The sequence below is a fragment of the Balearica regulorum genome, chromosome 1 (assembly GCF_011004875.1).
Source record: "Balearica regulorum gibbericeps isolate bBalReg1 chromosome 1, bBalReg1.pri, whole genome shotgun sequence".
Lineage (NCBI taxonomy): Eukaryota > Metazoa > Chordata > Aves > Gruiformes > Gruidae > Balearica > Balearica regulorum.
In genome coordinates this window covers 39,644,154-39,663,779 of record NC_046184.1, presented here as the reverse complement: position 1 = coordinate 39,663,779, position 19,626 = coordinate 39,644,154, and the positions used below count along the sequence as shown (strand labels likewise).

At 42.0% G+C, this 19,626-nt stretch overlaps 1 protein-coding gene and 1 long non-coding RNA gene across 6 annotated transcripts in view; one reads left to right on the top strand and one right to left on the bottom strand.

Moving 5' to 3' along the window:
• Positions 1–10,924, bottom strand: part of CPSF6 (cleavage and polyadenylation specific factor 6) — a 31,461-nt gene extending 20,537 nt beyond the window's left edge. For all 4 annotated transcript variants that reach the window (XM_075746445.1, XM_075746456.1, XM_075746468.1 and 1 more), the window contains exons 1-2: positions 10,763–10,924; positions 2,341–2,550 (exon numbers count right to left, since the gene is read on the bottom strand). In XM_075746445.1, the coding sequence (XP_075602560.1) occupies positions 2,341–2,550; positions 10,763–10,822 (270 nt within the window). In that variant the 5' untranslated portion in view covers positions 10,823–10,924. The remainder of the gene's footprint in view (positions 1–2,340; positions 2,551–10,762) is intronic.
• Positions 10,925–11,207: 283 nt separating this feature from the next.
• Positions 11,208–18,255, top strand: LOC142600613 (uncharacterized). Of its 2 annotated transcripts, XR_012834204.1 has the most exons (4): positions 11,208–12,197; positions 12,499–12,611; positions 15,076–15,218; positions 17,851–18,255. It is a non-coding gene; the product is annotated as an uncharacterized LOC142600613 (long non-coding RNA). The 2 variants fall into 2 exon arrangements; XR_012834195.1 differs by lacking the exon at positions 11,208–12,197 and having other exon boundaries at positions 12,207–12,611.
• Positions 18,256–19,626: the final 1,371 nt, after the last annotated feature.

Sequence of the window (19,626 nt, the reverse complement as noted above, 5' to 3'; positions counted from 1 at the left end):
TCATTTATATTTTACAGTTCTCAGAAAATTAATTTTAAAAATACACACACTTCCCCATATGCTACATTGCATCAACTCCTCCACACAGTATACCAGCTACAGTATGCCAAAAAAAAAAAAAAAGTATTTGAGTAAATTTTGTTTTCTGAGAGTGCAAGGCTTCAACTGAACTATTTCAGTAGCTGTTACTTTTTCCACAATCGATCCACTTTTTTCTCCCACTGATTCTATTCTTTCCACACAAAAGTCAATTTTAAATGCCATATTAACCAGGTGCTCTTTATGAGAACTCTAATGAGTTTATTATTTGCACAAAACCAGCAGGATTTACAGACAAAAAAGTGAAACTAGTACAGAAACTGTGGTTAGAAGCAACTGCTTCCATGTAAACAAACCTACTTGCTGTAACTTCCTATTAATTACTAAGTAACATTTAACAATTTCACTCATATCCGAAGATACACAAATATACCAATACTTATGGTTTTCTTTCTACTTCTGTAACTCCATCACCTCTTTAAATTTCATATGGGAAGTGCAAAGCAGGCTTTCAAGATTCTGAACTACTTATGTGATCTCTCCAAAATCCAGGTTTTTTTCATAAATTCAACAAATTACTTTCCTGAGAGCTAAACACAAAGAAAAACACAATAGCAATGCTAAAGTAAATAAATGCACTTTTTGTGGATAACTTCATTTGTGAAGCCAAATAATGAGCAATATAGGTACAAACTGCTGCACACTGGGCCACCTGTTTTAGAAATTGTGACATTTGACTTGAATGAGTTCAGCTAATTCGTGTGCATTTTACTGACTCCATTCATATATTTTAGAATGATAGAACTGTTAAGTCAATGTTCCTTTACACACCTATTAGCTCCTGAAATTACGATACTGTGATAAGTAACGAAAAAAACACCTAAGCACCCATAAAGCATTCTTTTCCAAGTTTAGCACTAGTAAGAAATTCAGGGGAAAAAACCTTGAATGAGAACTTTTCATGCATGGGGTTGGAAGAACTTTATTTCAGGTAAAGAGATACGAACTCCAGCTAATTCAGCTACTGACCAGCTCTTGCACTTTGTTTGTTTAACTGCAGTTGACTTTAAAATGCTTTAATTCTAACAAAAGTAACTGTCTCGAGGGCAATTGCAGTTCAGTGAGTTATCCCAAGCCCGTTACTCCCAGGACTACAGAAATAAACCTCAAGGCAAATACCTGAAAACCATTTTATCGCAAGAGTCACTGCCCTGGAAAAAGGGAAGTGGAAAAAGGCCTTGGAAAAAGGTGAAAAGTAATTACAAGAAAATCCCACACAATCTTCCAGTTCCTTTTTAAACTAAAAACTTCAGCAAGGGTTTACTATCAGAAATAGTTTTGTATCAGAAACAGGACCAGTGACAGGATCGTCCCCCTGTACTCAGCACTGGTGAGGCCACACCTCAAGTATTCTGTTCAGTTTTGGGCCCCTCACTACAAGAAGGACACTGAGGTGCTGGAGTGTGTCCAAAGAAGGGCAACGAAGCTGGTCAAGGGTCTAGGGCACAAGTCTGATGAGGAGTGGCTGAGGGAACTGGGGTTGTTTGGTCTGGAGAAAAGGAGGCTGAGGGGAGACCTTATTGCTCTCTACAACTACCTGAAAGGAGGTTGTAGCCAGGTGGGGGTTGGTCTCTTTTCCCAAGGAACAGGTGATATGACAAGAGGAAATGGCCTCAAGTTGTGCCAGGGGAGGTTTAGATTGGATATTAGGAAAAATTTCTTCACTGAAAGGGTTGCCAAGCACTGGAACAGGCTGCCCAGGGAAGTGGTTGAGTCACCATCCCTGGAGGTATTTAAGACTTGTAGATGTGGTGCTTTGGGACATGGTTTAGTGGTGGACTTGGCAGTGCTAGGTTTACAGTTGGACTTGATGGTCTTAAAAGTCTTTTCCAACCTAAACCATTCTATGATTCTACTAAAAAAAATAGGTTCATTCAGTAGCCATAAAGTATCTGCAGGCATAATTTGATAGTTTAAGCTTGTTCTCCTCTTTCATTCAGTTCTCTGAAAAATCTTAATAAGGTGGTAGCACAAATATCCCTTCATAACACTTAAAACACAAGACAAAACTTTAAAGTTCATATTTACTGAAGATTTCATCAATTTTTTGGACATCAAGACAGCTCCAGACAGGCTTACTAAATTTCAGGTAAAAGAAAAAAAATCCAACCAAAATCCACTTGCTTTGCTGTACTCTTAATATTTCATATAAAACAAATTTAAAGCCAAAATATTTACAAAGAACTACGTTCATAATTTTAAAACTCCTGGCTACCACCTCAACGGTAATAAGATACTTACCCAAGTAAGATTTCCAATGTACAAGGCAATTCTTTTTCCAGTATACGTATAGACAACATTTGGTGCAGCTCCTTTACCTACATCATCCCCAACAGATGGTGGGAGAGAATCCATGTAATCACGATCTTCTGGGGCATCTCCATTATTTGCAGATGGAGAAATTACATCATCATATAAATCAATCTGATCATGTCCACCATATTCAGCTTCCTAAAATACAAAAGACACCTTGATTATATTTAACATTAAACACTCGTAAAATTTACTTGAAACAAAGCACTGCAACAGCTGCCACGTTCCACAGACATGGTCAGTCTGATCCAACACCTACGCAACGTCCCTGCTGAAAAGCTAACCCCCAGTTTCAGCCACGTTGAAGTATGCAAAGTTCTTATGACTTCTATTATATTCTAAACTGACACTGGGGGGCAAAAATCCACAAAAAGACTTCCAGACACTGTTTTGCAATATTTTTGGATTTCTGTTTATATTACAAGGACAAAAATCCTACAAGCCCTACTCCCAGAACTAGAGAAACAAGCAAATATGAGTAACGTGCAAAGAGGCTAACATCCACTCTCACACAAATCTTTTTTCCATCAAAACATTTAGTAGAGTGAACAGATCAAGCTTCAAGAGCAGCCCTACTGACAAACACAACATTCTAGCTTTCAGATTTGTACTGCATTCCTAACATGATTTTTAATCTCCTCATTCACAGAAGGGCCAGACAGGGACAGAATTCTGGTTTGCTTCATTAAATTTAATAAACCCAAGGGTTTGTATTTATTATACATTTATTTATTCATGGGCTACAGAGGGATTATTCTACAGCGTCACAGCCGCCTCTGGAACATTTTGGTTCAGAAAAGCATCGTGAGGTTTTGGAGTGAATCGCTCCCTTCTCCCTTGGGTTGGTACAGGTTACAGCACAGTTCTGGCCAAGTGAACTAGATTCCTTTCAGAGGGAATGGAAATCAGAGTTTCTTTCCAGCAGCTCTGCTTCATGTGCTCAACAATTGCATTCTACCAGCTAAATGGGAACAGATGGGTCAAGATCAATCAGTGGTCCTTCAGACAGCTTTGCATCCTAAGTGTGGTAGGAATTTTTAGTCCAAAAGGCCAGACTAAGTTTAGTCTGAAGTTGACCATGCAGACAGCGTGTTAGGTAGACGGAGGGGCCTGAGCACCAACTGCCTCGGTCTGCTGATGTGCTACTTTTTATTTCAGAGAGAGCTGTACTGTCATCACAGAAGACAGACAGTTAAGAGAAAGGTAAAACATGTTGACTGTAAATGATAATAATCTCCTTCACAAAAATACGCAAAGCTTAATTCCAAATATGAAGCTGGGTGATTGCCTTAAGAACTATTTTTAAAACAAAGACTTATTCTGATACTTGCCATTTTTCATCTTATATACTGTCACTCATCATATTCAATGGTCATCAATTCCACAATGGGCTGCTGCTATCCTTTTTTACTACCCTAGCAATCACTTATGATAGAACAGCCCAATCCGCGTGAGAGGTGCACCATCTAAATGTCTTCTGACAGGAAGGCAGTAACTTGTCAGTGAACAACAGTGGTCTTGCAAAGGTCAGAAGCCTAGCAGTGTTTAATGTTAACCTTCAGCTTTTATATTGACTTTCACACATTGTTTTGCCACATGCAAAAGTTGGACTTCCAAAGCCTGCGGAGGGTTCCTGGACTCCTCCACCCTGATCCAGAACAGAAACCGCCTCACCAGATTTTGATATCAGATATTTAGGATCCACTATCTTGTGAATTTGTATCTAGAAACGCACACAAGCATCCTAGATAGAATAGTCCAAAGTACCACATACAGCAACTAGAGAGAATCAAGTTGGATTCCACAAAAAACAGGCTGCAAAGCTAGCAATCACAGTTGAAAACCCAATATATCCACAACCATCATCAGATGTCTTGAAAATATGAAAACATTATCAACTGCTACTCATACAAAGAGAGTATCACCAAAAATAAAAAACAAAAAAACCTACCACACCAGATAAGGTAAGCTTTGGCATTGTCAATTAAGTAGATTTGATCATCAGTAAACTGCACTGTCCCCATCCACCCTAAACTTCAACAGAAAATTCATCTCTCTTAAGGTGAGTTTATCATCATTAAATTAAGTAAGGGTTTCGTATTTTCACCTAGTCTGTTCAATTCACCATCTCAGTTTGATTCCTCCTATCATCACAGCTAATGAAAGTAGGTTCAAAGAACTGCCTGGGACAAGCTGAAACATGACATCTTACAGCAAGATTAAGGGTGATATCACAAGGCAATTAAGGAAATCCTCTACTAAACGCGCAGTAATCCTAGTCATCTGTGTGTATGGATGATGACTTGCGGGAAGCAGAATTCAGTCTTGGTAGACAGATCCAAAAAAGCAGCCACCAGTCTTACAGCAGATCTACACTAACCTATCACTCCGAGAAGGCTGAGGTCAGCATTGTCAAAATACCAGGGTAGGAAGCAGACTACAGCTCTGCTGCACTTCTGTGGCAGCAAGAAACTCCTCTGAAACAGATCAAATTTCTATCACATAGGCTTTAGGTTACCAACAAAGGAGGGAGAGAATTATCAGGGCAGCGCAGTCTGCCCGTAATTTTTGAGGGGCCCAAAGTGCCCAATAGCATCAATGCCTTAATTTAAGTCAATAAAGACACAACAGAAAACTTGGTGTTGCTCACCATAATCTCTTCTTACATCGTGCTGGTTTTGCAGCCAGCATGGAATTAATTCAGTTACCAGTCTGTCAACAAGGTGTGTGGTTAAGTGATTAAGAAAGATCTGAGTCAGCAATTGCAAGTGTAGATGGAAGAGAGGTGTCCGATGGCTGTTGCACAAGATCCAACAACTCTTCCTCCTTCATATGGGTACCATGAAAACTTACTTAAACATACCCTTCTTTCCCAGATGCATATGATTAAGAAAAAACATACAGGAAGCATTACTTCTCTAGTCTCAGCTATTTCAACAAATGCGCTGCCTGTGTTAGAAATTGTTTTTCACCTCTTCCTTAACAGAAGACCATCAAGCACAAAGAGAAATTATTTCTGCTCAATTATAGTAATTCACAATCTTACAGATAAACATGCTAAGAAATAAAGTCCGCATCGTTATTCTGGCCCTCCCTACAACAAGCTCAGAGTAGCTATGCATTTCCAAAGCCCATGTTTTAACTAGACCACAGTCTGAAATACTAAATCATTTACTCAGGGAATTCCACATTCTGTGCTATTAAGCGGGACTGGGTGAATAAAAAGGGTACTGAAAAGACATGCTCTCCAAGGTTCATGCCAGACTAGCTGTTACACTTCCAGTTACCTAGCCCTTCCTCAATATTTTGCATTTTGATTACTGTTTGCAGTGTTTTGCAACGTTCAAATATGGAAGCCATAAACACATGGAACATCATGGTCATGTCCAGAAGGGACAAATTAAGTGTATTATTTCTTTTTGGAACTTAGCAGCCAAACTCCTCTGAGTTGCAGAGAACTGGTCACTCCCTTTACAAATGCTGTTTTGCAAACAGCTGTTTGTTTTGGTTTGGCTTTTAAATATAATTTCTTCAAACTGTATATACATCTCTGAGACTTGCTTTTTCTGCACAACTCTTAAATTTAAGAATTGAACACTAAATTACATTTCCCAAAAGATGTAAAAAAAAAAAAAAATCAGTAATGTAACTAAAACATCATGAAAAAATTTTTATTTTTTCTGAAAAAAACATTCAAATAAGAAAAAACACATTATTCAGCTTCTCCCTTTTCACTTGTTTCATTCAAGTTACAACATATGTGGTCAAAACCTCTAAATATATGTTAGCATACTCACTTTAAAACAAGTTTGTAGGTCCTGAAGTTAAAGAGGTAAGCAAAAATCTTTCTGATTTCGATTAGCTGTCTGAACACACAGACTGGAACCTTAACAAAACATCAGGCCTTTGATGTTTCTAAAATAGCACACTGCCTATGGCAGAAACATCCACCACGGTGGACAAGCACGTTTACAGGCCCAAACACTCTCAGCTCTATAACTCTACACCACTGAAATTTATGCAATCTGATCCCTTGTCAAACAGAGTAACTAAAAATTCACAAGTAGTCAAAAGTATAAATTAAATGTAGGTAGTATCGCTGTTTGCATCAGGACAAAGCTAAGAGGCACCAGATGAGATGGTCTCAAGTTTTCTTTGTAGTTTGATATTTGCAAATATACAAAAGTTATCTCTTCCCTAGGCCCCTGTCAGCAGATCAACAGAACTGACGAAATACATATGCAATAAGGTATTGCACATACATTTTATAATACATGCAGGTCTGCCAGCTTATGTTTCTTACAACCAGGACAGCTCTGCCCTTCTGAGCAGAAATTTAGTATAACACAATGTGTCCATCCCCTCCCATAATGAGACAACTGTCTTCCTGATAAAAAGGCAGTTTTTAATAACCTGGTTTATGTGGCCATTAAATGCTAGCTTTTATTATTTATTACACAAAAAATATTCTCCTCTCTCTGTTACAGATAAGATGTCAAGAGAGTACCTAACACATTCCTAAGAATCTGTAGCCACAGAGGTTTTCAGGTAATTAGCCTCTTTGCTGCTTACTCCATCTAAATCACTTTTATTATCCAGTTACAAAATACAAAGTCAAAACTCTTTCATTTCTAATTTGTTATCATTTAAATATCAAACTGGAACACTACACGCATGTTTAGACGTATCCACAATACAACTATGCAAGTGTACTCAGAGTATAAACAAAGCAAGTGCTTTTTCCACAGCATTAAAATAAGAGATCTTTAAATTGTTTTGTATGCTCTGTTTGGTTGGGATTTTTATACATATACATATGTATAACAAGAACAGGTTTTTATTGTTTAATTATATGCATGGGGGGGGGGGGCGGGGAACCTTGGAAAATGCAAAGCTGATCAGAGCATCAGAGAACTCGACAACGCATGGTCACATCTGGATGACTCCCAGAAAGTAACTCAGTTTGCTGGCCAAAGTTGCAGGCAACCCTGAGTCAGACCCAAGCTTGCCTCACGCGCGGGCTCCTCATTATTTCAGTATCATGCACTGATACTCTAGGTTTTTGTATACAAAAACACACCCTAGTATTTGCTAAAGTGCCCCTAATCTTACTGTGGTCTTCTGCCATCAAGAGAATGCCAGCCTCAGCTATTTGTATGCAGGTAATGCAATTCGTGTGTGAGCAATCTCTTTTTCTTGAAGAGCAAGATGTATAACGTGTAGGGAGATGGTCAAAGTAAAATACGCCATGCCATACCTATTTCTTACAGGTCACAGGCAATGTATGCAGGAAGTATTACATTTATGAGACTCTCTCAAAATGAGACTTTAAATATGAAAGACCGCTGGATGGGGAAGCCAGCTTAGAAGAACAAAATGAAAAATGACTCAACCACATTCACAAAAAAAAGGGGCGGACGGGGGGGAAGAAAGCACAATTAAAAAAAAACAAAACAAAACTGGTGGGAGCCAAATTGAGTAAAGCTGTAAGCCCAAGGAAAGAATACGATTATGATGAACACTAAGTTAATGAAAGGGTAAGAGGCAACACAGACAGACATAGTTTTGATGAGCTCCAGATGGAATGGGAAAGATGCATTTTCACTAAGAAGATCTGACTTCAAGTTAGCCAGCTCATCACAACCAAAACTAAACACACCCCCCGAGACAGTTCTCAGTTGTCATCCATCTTAGCCAGCTTGTAAACCCATGGCTCTGTGGTCTTTATTTCACCTTTAAAACCTACGGTTCATTTAGCGCTAATCAAGCAGAACATCCCTACTCCCCTTCTCCTGGAAAAAGGCATTAAAAAAAAAATCCCTGAAGAGCCTCAAGGATGAGTACTTGAGGCCCAAAACAATGAAGGGAAGCTCATCCAGCTACAAGTCCTAAATCACCCATTTGCTACAGATGCAAACAAAAGTTTTGTCCTAGCTTACAGTATAACTGTATTTATACCTACGGAGAAGAATGACAAAGCTACACAGTATATTCTTCAGTCCTTGCCACTGGCAAAACTAGTGGAAAGGGTTCTTACAGTGCAACTGAAACAAATATTGGTAAGTCAAATTAACGTAGCAGAACACAATCCAAAACCAATAGTTTATTGCTTTACACAGAAAGCAAATTTTCCTTACCAATATGGTGTTCCGTAAAATGTCTGCTACATAAACAAATTAATAATGCAAATCACTTTCTCCCTACAGCATTTTCTCAACTGTCATCCTCAACCATCCACAAATATGCAAAACCATGTCCCTTCTTATCAATTTAAGTTGTCAGCTTCAAATCAGAAACAGTATTCATGAATAGAAGCTTCTAGACCTTCTTCACATAATACTGTAGAGAGTAACAACCAGCCTTCTTTTGTACCTGACAGAAGGAAATGGGGAAGTGCAGAGGTGTCAATCTCTCCCAGTAAAACTTTCAATTTTAAAGTAATATAGTTCAACTGAGCAGGTCCTGAGACAAAGTGAAAGTCACCAAAAATGGAACTTGGAAAAGAACGAACAGCAAAATTTTGAAGAAAAAAAAAAAACAAACCCAAACCAAAGCCAAGCTGAGGGAACAGGGGCACAAGCCTCTTCTCACTTTTCTGCCCTACACTTTGCAAGGTTCACAAACTGAGGAAGCAGACTGCAGAAACACAGCCCCAGTAGGAGAGCAACTGGAGTGAATACAGCAAAAAGAGCAAAAGGGTCTCCTGGAATAATCTAAACCAAATTCACAAGACTCTCATCTGTACCACTACCCTTCCTTGCACAATGGCTATTGGGAATATCAATATTAACCATAACCTGAGTAGACCAGGACCGTGTGAGTGAAACTCCATCACTTTTGTTCTGGCAGTACCTGTCTGCACTATACTCACAGCACAAAACTACTCTATGCTGAGGGCTTCTGCACACATGAATCTATACAAGCACTACTGGATTCAAATTAAGTTTTTTCTGAGAACCTTGATTTGTTATCAGTTTTTTACCTGGAACTGATTAAGACAAAACCAAGTTATTAAAGAAACTAAAGAGACATACTCTTATGCTAAATAGTAATTGTGCTAGGCTTCACTCCCATTTAAATTCATGCAACGGGTCTTCAACTGCAAAGGAGAAACCTTCACATGTAGACAAACTAAGAGCACATCAGTCCTCTCCATCATCTGCTATCTGGTATGGCATTCTTTTATAGTCTACCTTTATGAGATTACTAATCTCCTGAATTACTTTATCAACAAATATATAAAGAATTAAAGTTTCCTGGGACAGTTATAAGATGCGATCCAAATAACTGTGACTTCTATAACCTATTACCTATTTCCTAGTCCTCTGTAGGGCAGGCAGGCGTACAATTGGGCATCACTCAGTAAGCCCAGTAAATATGTGAAAGTGCAGTTGTTCTCGGTTATTTATGTTCTGGGGCAGGAACAATGCAATCTGGGGCAACACAACCTGGAAAAGTGCGACTCACGAACAGGCCAGATGGCACACAAAACCGATGTGAACATCAGGTTTCGGTAGGAAAGTAGGCACACGGATTTTTGGGAAAGATGAGGGGTAAAAAAAGAACTAGAGCAGCGGACTACTTGTAATTCAGGGAAGTTCTGTTTATTCCGTTCACACTTCCTCACCAAAAGAGAGCTCCTGCTCTAAAGAACAGCTGTGTGACTTTTTTAACGACAAGAATAACGAATTAAAGAAAAAAAATTAAATAAAAAGGAAGATAGTTTCTCCAGTGCTGCAGAATAAAGCTGCACTAGTTCTGCCTCCCCCGCAAAGAGCGGACGAGAAACTGCTGCCGCTCGGCGGCTTTTTTATTCATCTGCGAACAATGGCACTATTTCCCCTCCGCCGCCACGGCCGGGAAGGAGCTGCTGCTCTCCCCACCGCATCCGGGAGGGTCCCGTCCCCTACGGCCTCCTCCGCGCCGGGGCGGGAGAGGGATCTGGAGCCGCTCCTGCGCGGGCACTTCACAAAACAGAGAGGAAAAGCGCTCAATCCCGGCGCACCGTGGCCTCTCCCGCCAGCAGCCTCCCCTCAAAAACCGCGGCCGAGCGGCGCGGCGCTCCCCGCCAAGCCGGGCCCCGATAGCCCCCCGCGGGCTGGGCCGGGCCCGAGGCGCGGCCTCTCCCCGCCCCATCTCCGTCCCACCGAGCGGAGGGAGCAGATGCGCGCACTCGGCGGCGGCGGGAAAGCCTGGCGGCGGAGCCAGCCGAACAATGGCGGCGGCGGCGGCGCGGCCCGGCCGCCGCGCTGAGGGCCCTGCAGGCGGCGCGGCGGCGAAAGCGGGCGAGGGAAGGGAAAGGAGGGGAGGGGCCGGGCCGCGCCGCGCCGTACCCGTCGGCCGCGCGTACCTGGTTGAATTCCTCGCCCACATCGGCGTAGATGTCGATGTGGTCCACGCCGTCCGCCATGATCACGCCCGGCCGCGCCTCGGGCCGCCGCCAGCCGCGCCCGGCTCTGGAGCCGCCGCCGCCGGGAGGGGGAGGGAGGGAGGGAGCGAGGGGGTGGGGCACGAGCCGTCACTTCCGCGCGAGGGGGGGCGCTTCCGGCAGCTGCAGAAGTGGCGGCTGCCTGGGGGCACTGCTCCGGCCCGCTCCGCGCCAGCCCCGCCCCGCCGGGGCCGGCCCGCGGGCGGTGGGGCCGGGCCGGCCCGCCCCAGGCCGCTTGCCGCTCCCCGTCCGCAAGAGGCCGCTTCCGCCCCAAGGCCTCGCCGCCTGCCTTCCCTTCTCTTACCTTCCCTTCCCGGCCCCATCAGGCCGCGGGCTCGCGGCGCCTCAGCGTGCGAGGGGACGGTGCCGGGCCCGCCTCGTACGGGGTGTGCTGCGGGGCGGCTGTCCCGGGCTCTTCGTCTCCGGGGATGGAGCTCATGCCAGTTGTGCTGGGTGCTTAACTCGTGTTTCTCACCGGCTCAGCTCTGAGGAAGGTGCTCCAGCAGAGGAAAAGCGCATTAATTTATTAATATTAATCGATTGCTTAATACCCAAGGACTTTAATTAACATCTGTAAAATGAAGCGGGGTGCTGCGTCTTCAAACTGGGGACGCACATGCTGGGCTCAGGAGTGCGGTATAGCATGCGGAAAGGACGCGAACAAGCACGCACTGTTCTGTCTGTAGCCGGACTCTGAAGTAATCTGCTGTTACAGAGCTCAGTTTTAACATCACAAAGTGAAGATAATTAGCGTCAAGATGTATTTTTTTTAATGCATTTGGAATTGTTAGGGTTGCAAAGACAGCTTGAAATTATTTTTGAATGAATGTGCCTATTAGCCAGATCTGCGTTTAATCTCCAGGTGATTTTAAAAACAGCATCTCCTGGAACATAATGCACCATGTTCACAATGTTCTACATCATAGGTTATGTTCTGTGTTGTACATTATGTTGCAGATCCAAAAATAAAGCTGCTTTTTTTACCTTATTGTGAGCTGACAATAAGAAGCTTGTGTTTCCCAGGCTGAATTGAAATAATGTAAAAACATCATTGCAAGGAATAAGAATGCTAAGTGTTATTTTTAGCTTGACTCAAAATTTCTTCTTCCATCGCTGGGAGTACTTCCCAGTTCCTGGATCAGTATCTACATCCCAAACTGTCCTGACTTCCTGTTGGGTCCAGGACTTGGGTACAGACCATCCCTGTCTATCTTGCTGCCCCATGTTGTAGTCTCCATTGGAAGGAAAGATGAACAGACCAGAAAAGAGCTGAAAAATCAGAGAACCACAACAAGGGATATGCTGTGGAGCACACCTGCCAACAGGCCAGATATGCCTCAGGCGTGGAGATGCTTAGGTATTATTCCTGGAGTTCTTATCCAGCCTGTGGCACATTAAATTTGTCAGCTGCAGATGTCTTGTGTCGTTCCTGGTGTTAATAATTCTGGAAGACAGAAACCCTGTAATTGAGTTTGTTTTCAACTCTATTGGAGTCTCCTGGTTAGAGGAACTAGCAGATCCCTTACCCTTTGGAAAAGTTCAGAGTAGCACCTGAAAAAACCCCCACATTTTAGAGATGATAGGAACAAACAAAAAGTCTTAATTGAAATTTTAGTGTTGGTTACAATTATGACTGATAATACTACATTTGATTGCAGCTTAAAAGTGCAAGTTCACATCTATGAATGCGCAAGTCATATGTGAGTGAAATGATTCATTGGTTTTGCAAGGAAGATTCACTTTTCTTCTGGATTTCCCACAGCCTGTACAGGTACTGTGAAAGTGTTGAGATTTAATTGGCTTCACGTATTTGCTTAACAATGAACTGATTTAATGACTAGTCTTCTACAGAACAAAATGAAGCACTGTGACAGTTAATACTTCTGGCCATGCTGAACACAGTTACTGAAGTCAAGAAGACTTAACCCTTGCTGACCTAATGATCAGAGAAAAATTCACAGGAGATAGTAGGTTGTGTGCAGTTGAATGTTTTATATGCGTCTGAATATCTAAAGAAGTTATGGACAGACTGTAATGATGTTTAAAAGGGCAAGGAAATTAAATATGAATGAGAAAGTCATTATCGTCACCTCAAAAACCACCTCAGGGATTGCCACTAGCATTTGAAGGACCCCGCCGGGGGTCTTTGAAGAGGCAGGAAAAGACATCGGCCTCTTCTTTGCTCTTTAAGATGATGAAGGGTGATCAATGAGGCCCTTGGACTCCCCCTGTGCTGTGTTTCATGTTCAGGGGGCTTTTCTACTTTGGAGCCTTTCTAAATAGTTTGACTTGCTTGATTTATTGCCCACAGGCATTTACAGAATAAACTATGATAATTTTTGTTCTTGTATACATATCATTAAGCAAATTCTGTAAACAACGTAGGAGACTAAATATTATGCAAGCTGTTCTGGTTATTTTCTGCTGTGTTTTCATTCTTTTCCTGAGTAGAATTACTAAATATGTCTTCATCTTTCTTGTGGTCAGCAATAGCTTCTTTGTGAATCATTATCTCTCCATGGAGCAACTTCAGAGTTGGCACACTCTAGTGAAAATGTTAATGCTTTGTATTTTGTACACATCAAAATTATTTAGATCGTATGTTGCCTTCACCCAGCAAAGTTCAGAAGGCTGAGGTGGAGCGTGGGCTGAAATAGAAATGTGGTCATGAGAGAAAGAGTTATTGGTGGTACAACCTGGCCTGGGAGAAGAATCCTGGTATGTTTTGTTTGGGACAGCAAAAGCCACAGGTTGTGAAGTAATTGCACACCTTCCAAACCCATAGCCCACCATGAGAACAAGTGGCAGCAGATGAACTGGTGTCTTCCATCAGTTCCTCTTTCACACCATGGGATATTCTTTCATCTGACAGCAACAGCTGGAGCTCCCTCGATACCAAAAACAGGAGGAAAAAGGGACACTGGCAGCTCTACATAAGAAAGTGGCGTATACATAAAGTCCCTGTTTCTCATGGATCCGCAAGAGCTTATTTATTTGTATATTGCTCCTTTGGTCCCTTGTGCTGTAATGATGCAAATTCAAGTATAATCCTCATTTTGAACATAAAAGCAGCAGCTGGTGCTCTGAGAACCTTATGACACATGTGGTGGTAGCCCGCAAGACCTCTCCATGCTTTACTCTCCAAGGTCTTTCGGAGCCTTTTCTATTAGGATGTTGCTGCTGCAAGACAAAGGGGAGGAGAGCGCTTTTCCCACTCCTTTGTATCGTATGTGATTACTTCAAAATACATTTAAATGTATTACTATAGGTAAGAGTGGCAGAACCAGTTTCAATATAATAATGTTTTTTAAAAGTAATCTATTTTGCTCGCATCAGCACAGCAAAAATATATCTTTATATTAAAAAAATAAATTTATGTTAGAAGTTTCCCTGAGGAATCGAGACTAAGAATGGTACAGGAATTTTCAAATGTTTATTTTAATATCATAGTAAGCTGTTCATGCAGTAATGTTATAGACAACAACGTGAAAAGATAAGATAGAAGATAAGAAAAAATGCTGTGTTGATCAGGATAGTACTCAAAATTAGAAGAGGCCTCAGCTTCATTGAGATCCACAATGTATGTTTTGCTGTATAAACTTATATCCTAGCTATGTTAGTCAAACTCCATTGAATAAGTTTTGTTTCTTTAGTTGTAGTCCTGAAGCTTTTGATCTTTCCAAAGCTGCCTGGAGCCACTGTGCACGTTCTTTTATTGTTTTTCTCCTGGTAAAATAACTCAAATGGTAAAAGTCTGTACACTCTAAACTGTAAGAACTTGTCTTTTCCACTGCCTCATTTTATAAAACTGCACAGACAACAACTGAGAAAAAATGTTGTATTCCGAAAGAGCTGGCAAATAGGCACAAATCCTTGACTGCGTACTTGCTTTCAAAGGCCAAAAGAGCAAGTTTTAGTAACTCTAACGTAACTGCAGGCTGAGAAGGAAAGGGGCAGTCATGTTCCCATTCCTAAACAAAGGTAGCAACAGCTTGTGCTGGGAAAGGGGGAATATTACCTCCTCTTTTTCTTGCGGCTCACAGTTAGGTTGGATTAAGTGTAACATGAAACTGCATCCGAAGGCCATCTACAAGAACTCCTGCTGGCACAGCTATTGGAGGAAATTAGCTGGTATTAATCATCTCTTGCCCAGAGTTGTTTTTGTAGGTATTCAATTGTTCTGGGTTCATACATGTGAGCAGAGTGTTCCATCTTTTTTTTCCCGCCCGCTACAGCTGCCCATCAGTCTGCTCATGCTCTTGGTTCAGCTCTTCACTCTGTGGTTCAGAGCCAGGTTGAAAATTATGGGGAATTAGGAGATGATTCACAAATGGCGTGGGTTTCCCAACCCTCAAGGCAGGAAGGTGTACTAGATAAGGTAAGTATAGTGCAAGAGGTGATAGTGCGTTCAGTTGCCCTTTTTGAATCCACTTCAATATAAGCTGTTAATCAAAAGGCTCAGTTGCCTCCAGAAGAAGTATGAAAATGGATTTTCAGCTTTAAATCACATGCTATTTTTTTGATAGTTTCACTTTCTCTTTGTTTAAAAACCTCTCTTCTGAAATTCGTTTTTACCCTTAAGATGAACACTAATTTATTTTTTTGCAATACCTTTCTGCAGTTAATCTCCTCTTCTAAATAGACTGAAACCTCCTAAACATGTTAAGTGCATTAAACATATCTTTCTTTATCTGAATGGGCTATATATATATATGCAAACATAGGAATAGAACTATCAAGATCACTTGCAGATGGTTTTGGTTATTTTTGAAGAATTTGAGCTCTAGGATAACTTAATTGCATAGGTTTTTGTTAACTTTCTTTTTTCCTTTTAATTTCTGTTTACTTTTGATATCAGGAATCACTCTGAATTTGAAAAAAATCTTTGCTATTCACTCCCGGTACCTTAGCATATTGAGCACAGGCTGATACAACACAGTTCTCCAGGCTTCCTCTCTTTCAAGTTCAGCTATTTAGAGATACAGTTTCAGACAAGAGAAGCCTCCTGCCTAATGTTCAGGTTTGGTTTTTTTGAAACTTCTACACTTTTCAGGAGTGGCAATATCTGTTGTTACTGTGTTATAAATAAGTAGAATTAGTCTGGAACTGGAAGCAATGTAGCTTTATTCAAACAGCATGCCAACCTGTCTCATACTGGTCCTCAGCCACATCTATGCAGCTCCACTTAATAGCTCCTGAGGGCTGTCCCCGTGAGGATGTTGTCACCTGCAGCACCTTGGCCCCATCCATGCAGGCCATGTGTGTGACTTGGATCATTTTCTGCTACTGTGCTGTAGGAAAAAGAGATGGGGCAAGAAGAGAGGAGGTGCCTGGGTCATACCCATATCCGTAGCTGGGAGGAAAGAGGTTTGGTGCAGTGGGTAGGGCTTGGCTGAAAGCAAGACGGGGAGGAAGGAGGTTGTGCGGATGCAGTGGTACCTGTCCTAAAGAAATGCCGTGCCATCCCCAGGAGCGTGGACTGATCTACACTCAGGGATCAGGCTGCACTAGATACCCATCTGGCTGGGAGCAGGTTGTGTGGAGCGATACCCCGGCTTTCTCCTGCAGCGCACCGGCACTGTGGTGTCCCCCACCACAGGAGTGAGACAGAAAGGGAAGGACAGAGAAGGTGTGAAACCAGGGGGCCAAAGCAGAGTGCGTGAAGGAGGAAGGAGACTTTGCCCTCTGCCTCCCACCCTTTTCATGCATTGTGGGCAGCACTGCTGGCTGCTCAAATATGGTGCCAAAAGCCAACAGGACAGTGTTTGCTGGTTGGGAGGAGAAGGGAGACAGTGGTGAGAGATGCACCCTGTTATGGTTTAACCAGCACCCCCCCAGGTGCACAGAGCTGGCCAGCTGGGTGCACAGTGGGGGTTTGGCAATGTCAGGGCTGGGATGCACGGGTGCTGAGCGGTGTCCGTGTGAGCAGTTAGTGATGGTCAGAGGGGACATGCCCATCGCCCATGCCTGTGTCCTCCAGGAGCTCATCGCTCCTGCTGCTGGGACGGCATTTTCTGTGGCAACAGGGAACAGGGATCGCTCTCATCTGTGGCTCTCTCAGGGGCTGTCCTGCCTGCAGAGACAGACAGCGATTCAGAGGTTTTCCTTCCAACATCCCCTGAGGGGATGAGGCTGTGCAGGCAGCCAGGGGGTTTGGTCTTGAGGATGCTGTAGAATAAATCATTGCTCTGACTCTCATGGCAGCTTCTTGCTGTCCTACAATTCAGGGTGGAGGGGACTCATCCCAGAGGAGGAGCCGTCAACCGCTGCCCATACCATAAACCACAATTATGTGTGCACTGTTTACAGTTCTGACAGGACAAAGGCTTAGATTTAAAGACAGCAAAGGGAAGCAAATGAATATGAATTGATGAAAGCTGTGTGCACCGGTGAACTGACACCATCAGATTTACTGTCAGAATACTTGTAATGCAGCAAAGCTGTGTTTTTCAAGGCTCTTCTCTAGGAATGCTGCAGTGTTGTTTTCATGTGTCTAAATAGAACATGCTTTTGCTTTTAAGAGCTTAGTGGCAAAAAAAGTATTCCTTACTCTTAACAAGGTTATTTTTTAAGGAATTTTAAGGGTATTTTAGGAATAAATAATATTCATGTGTAATAATTAACTTCTGGTGTGTACGGTCTCATTCTGAATCAGTTTTAACCCAACTTTATTTTATGTTACAGAAAATACACAAAGTACTTACAATTATTTTGCATTTTCCCAACACTTTAAATCTGAATTTATTATATAGTTTGCAAATGTTATAATATTTTCATTAACTCTCTCTCTGTAAGTTAGGTAGGTATACCATGATATTTATTTTAATCAAAGGAGACATTTGGGCTCAGATTTCCATCTACTGAATTTGTGAGAATCTGGAATCTAGAGTGCCAGCCACAGCAGTATTAGCTGAAGTTAGTACACGCTGGTGGAATTTAGCACCTTCATGTATTTCAGCTACTCAGAATGAGTGGACATTTTTAGAAACATTAATTTTCCCTTTCTGCAGGTGTGAAGTCATAAGATATCATCACTAAAGCAGTAAAAAAGAAGTAGAAAATTTCAGAAATATTGGAAGAAGACCTCAATGAATGAAAACAATCACAAAAATTATATAATTTGACTAATTTAAAATGCAAGTAAGTAAATACAAACTCCTGTTTTGTGTTTGTAACCCATCTGCGATGACTGAAAATGAACAAACTAAGAGAATAAATGAGAACATATATTAGAGTCATTAGAAGGGAGATATCCTAATGTTAATCTGATACTCACTTTATTGCAACAGAAAAGGAAAAATATCTATAACTGTAATTTTGTTTCATGTGTGTCTTTATTCCTTTTGTTTGGTTGAGTTTTAACTAGAAATAGGTATTTTTATTATGAACTGAGCACGTATATATGAGGAGCAATGGAGAATTTCATAGACAAAAATAATAAATTTATATTTGTGTTTCAGGTAGAAGTTATGTTTCTGTCAGACATTTTGCATTGAAATAAAAATCAGACATGCAAGATCAACAAAAAAAGAAAGAAAAGCCAGAGAAATGAGAAAAGCAGGATCAGAAAACATGGGGGTTGTCAGCCAGATATAAAATGGCTCTAATGGCTGTTTCCTTGGCAACTAAAAATGAATGGCTGTGAAGATAAACTTTTTTTTTTTTTTCAGCAGAGACATTAACGTTGCTGTCTACTGGCACATTCTCCAAATGATACTCTCTGCCCAAACTTGAGCATGTGAAGATTCAGTATGACAGTCATATAATTTCACACAGATGACCTGCAACAACTTTTATGGACAAGGACTGGTCCCCAGTACAGTCTCGGCCGCTCTGCCCTAGGCAGTAAACCAGGGCCCTGATCCATTTCTTTTCTGAACTAAAGTCCACCAGTGCCCACCTTTCTTTTACGTATGCCAAAGCCGACTCAGCAGCTTTTAACTCCTTCGAATTACATTCCCTTTCGTTAAGATCAGTTTATTAAACATCACTGCCATGAGAATCATGATGTCCCTCCAAGACTAGTTGAAGTCCTCCAGACACTTGAAGTGGACACTGCCACCAGAGGAAAGGGAGCTGCCCTTCTGCAACCCTTCCTTCTCCTGCCTCCTCTTTGTGCCTGGGCAGGCTGATGATATAGTTCACTCCAGGATCCCCCTGACTCGGCAGGATGGATGAGCCTTTGCTAATTCCAGGTCCTTGTGTCCTACACAGTCCCCCAAATTTACTGCATCCTCATCAACCCCCCACCCTGCCCACATTATAAGAGAGCGTGCAACACATACCCACTGCTTCATGCAATAAAAAACCTCTCCTGGTAAGCTGCAACACGGCCATCCCATTCTTTCAGACTCTTTGAACTGAAAAAACCCACACAAAAGAGTAATTATGTCTCAGGGCCACAATGGCACTATGTTGACCTGTAGAAGACCGAGGACCAGTTTTTTTCTGGGGAGGAAGAAGCCATTCTCCAGAGGTGACCAGCTGTAAAATGAGTAGCTACAAGCCCCTCTGCACCACTTGACACTCTCTTCATTAGCAATAAAGTCATAACCCATGTAGACCGTGGCGAACTGGGTCAGAGCAGCGGTCTGGCTCGAAATTACCACGATAAAAAGAGTAAAGCTGACATGAGGACGTATGAGCCTTTGCGTGAGCAGGTGGGAGTGGCAGCGGCCATGCACGCAAGGGGAAGGGCAGGGTGATCTCTTTCAGTGGCAATTCTGGATTATGCCAGTTCCAAACAATTGTGAAACGATGGCCTTGCTTAGCACCTTAGCCTGCCT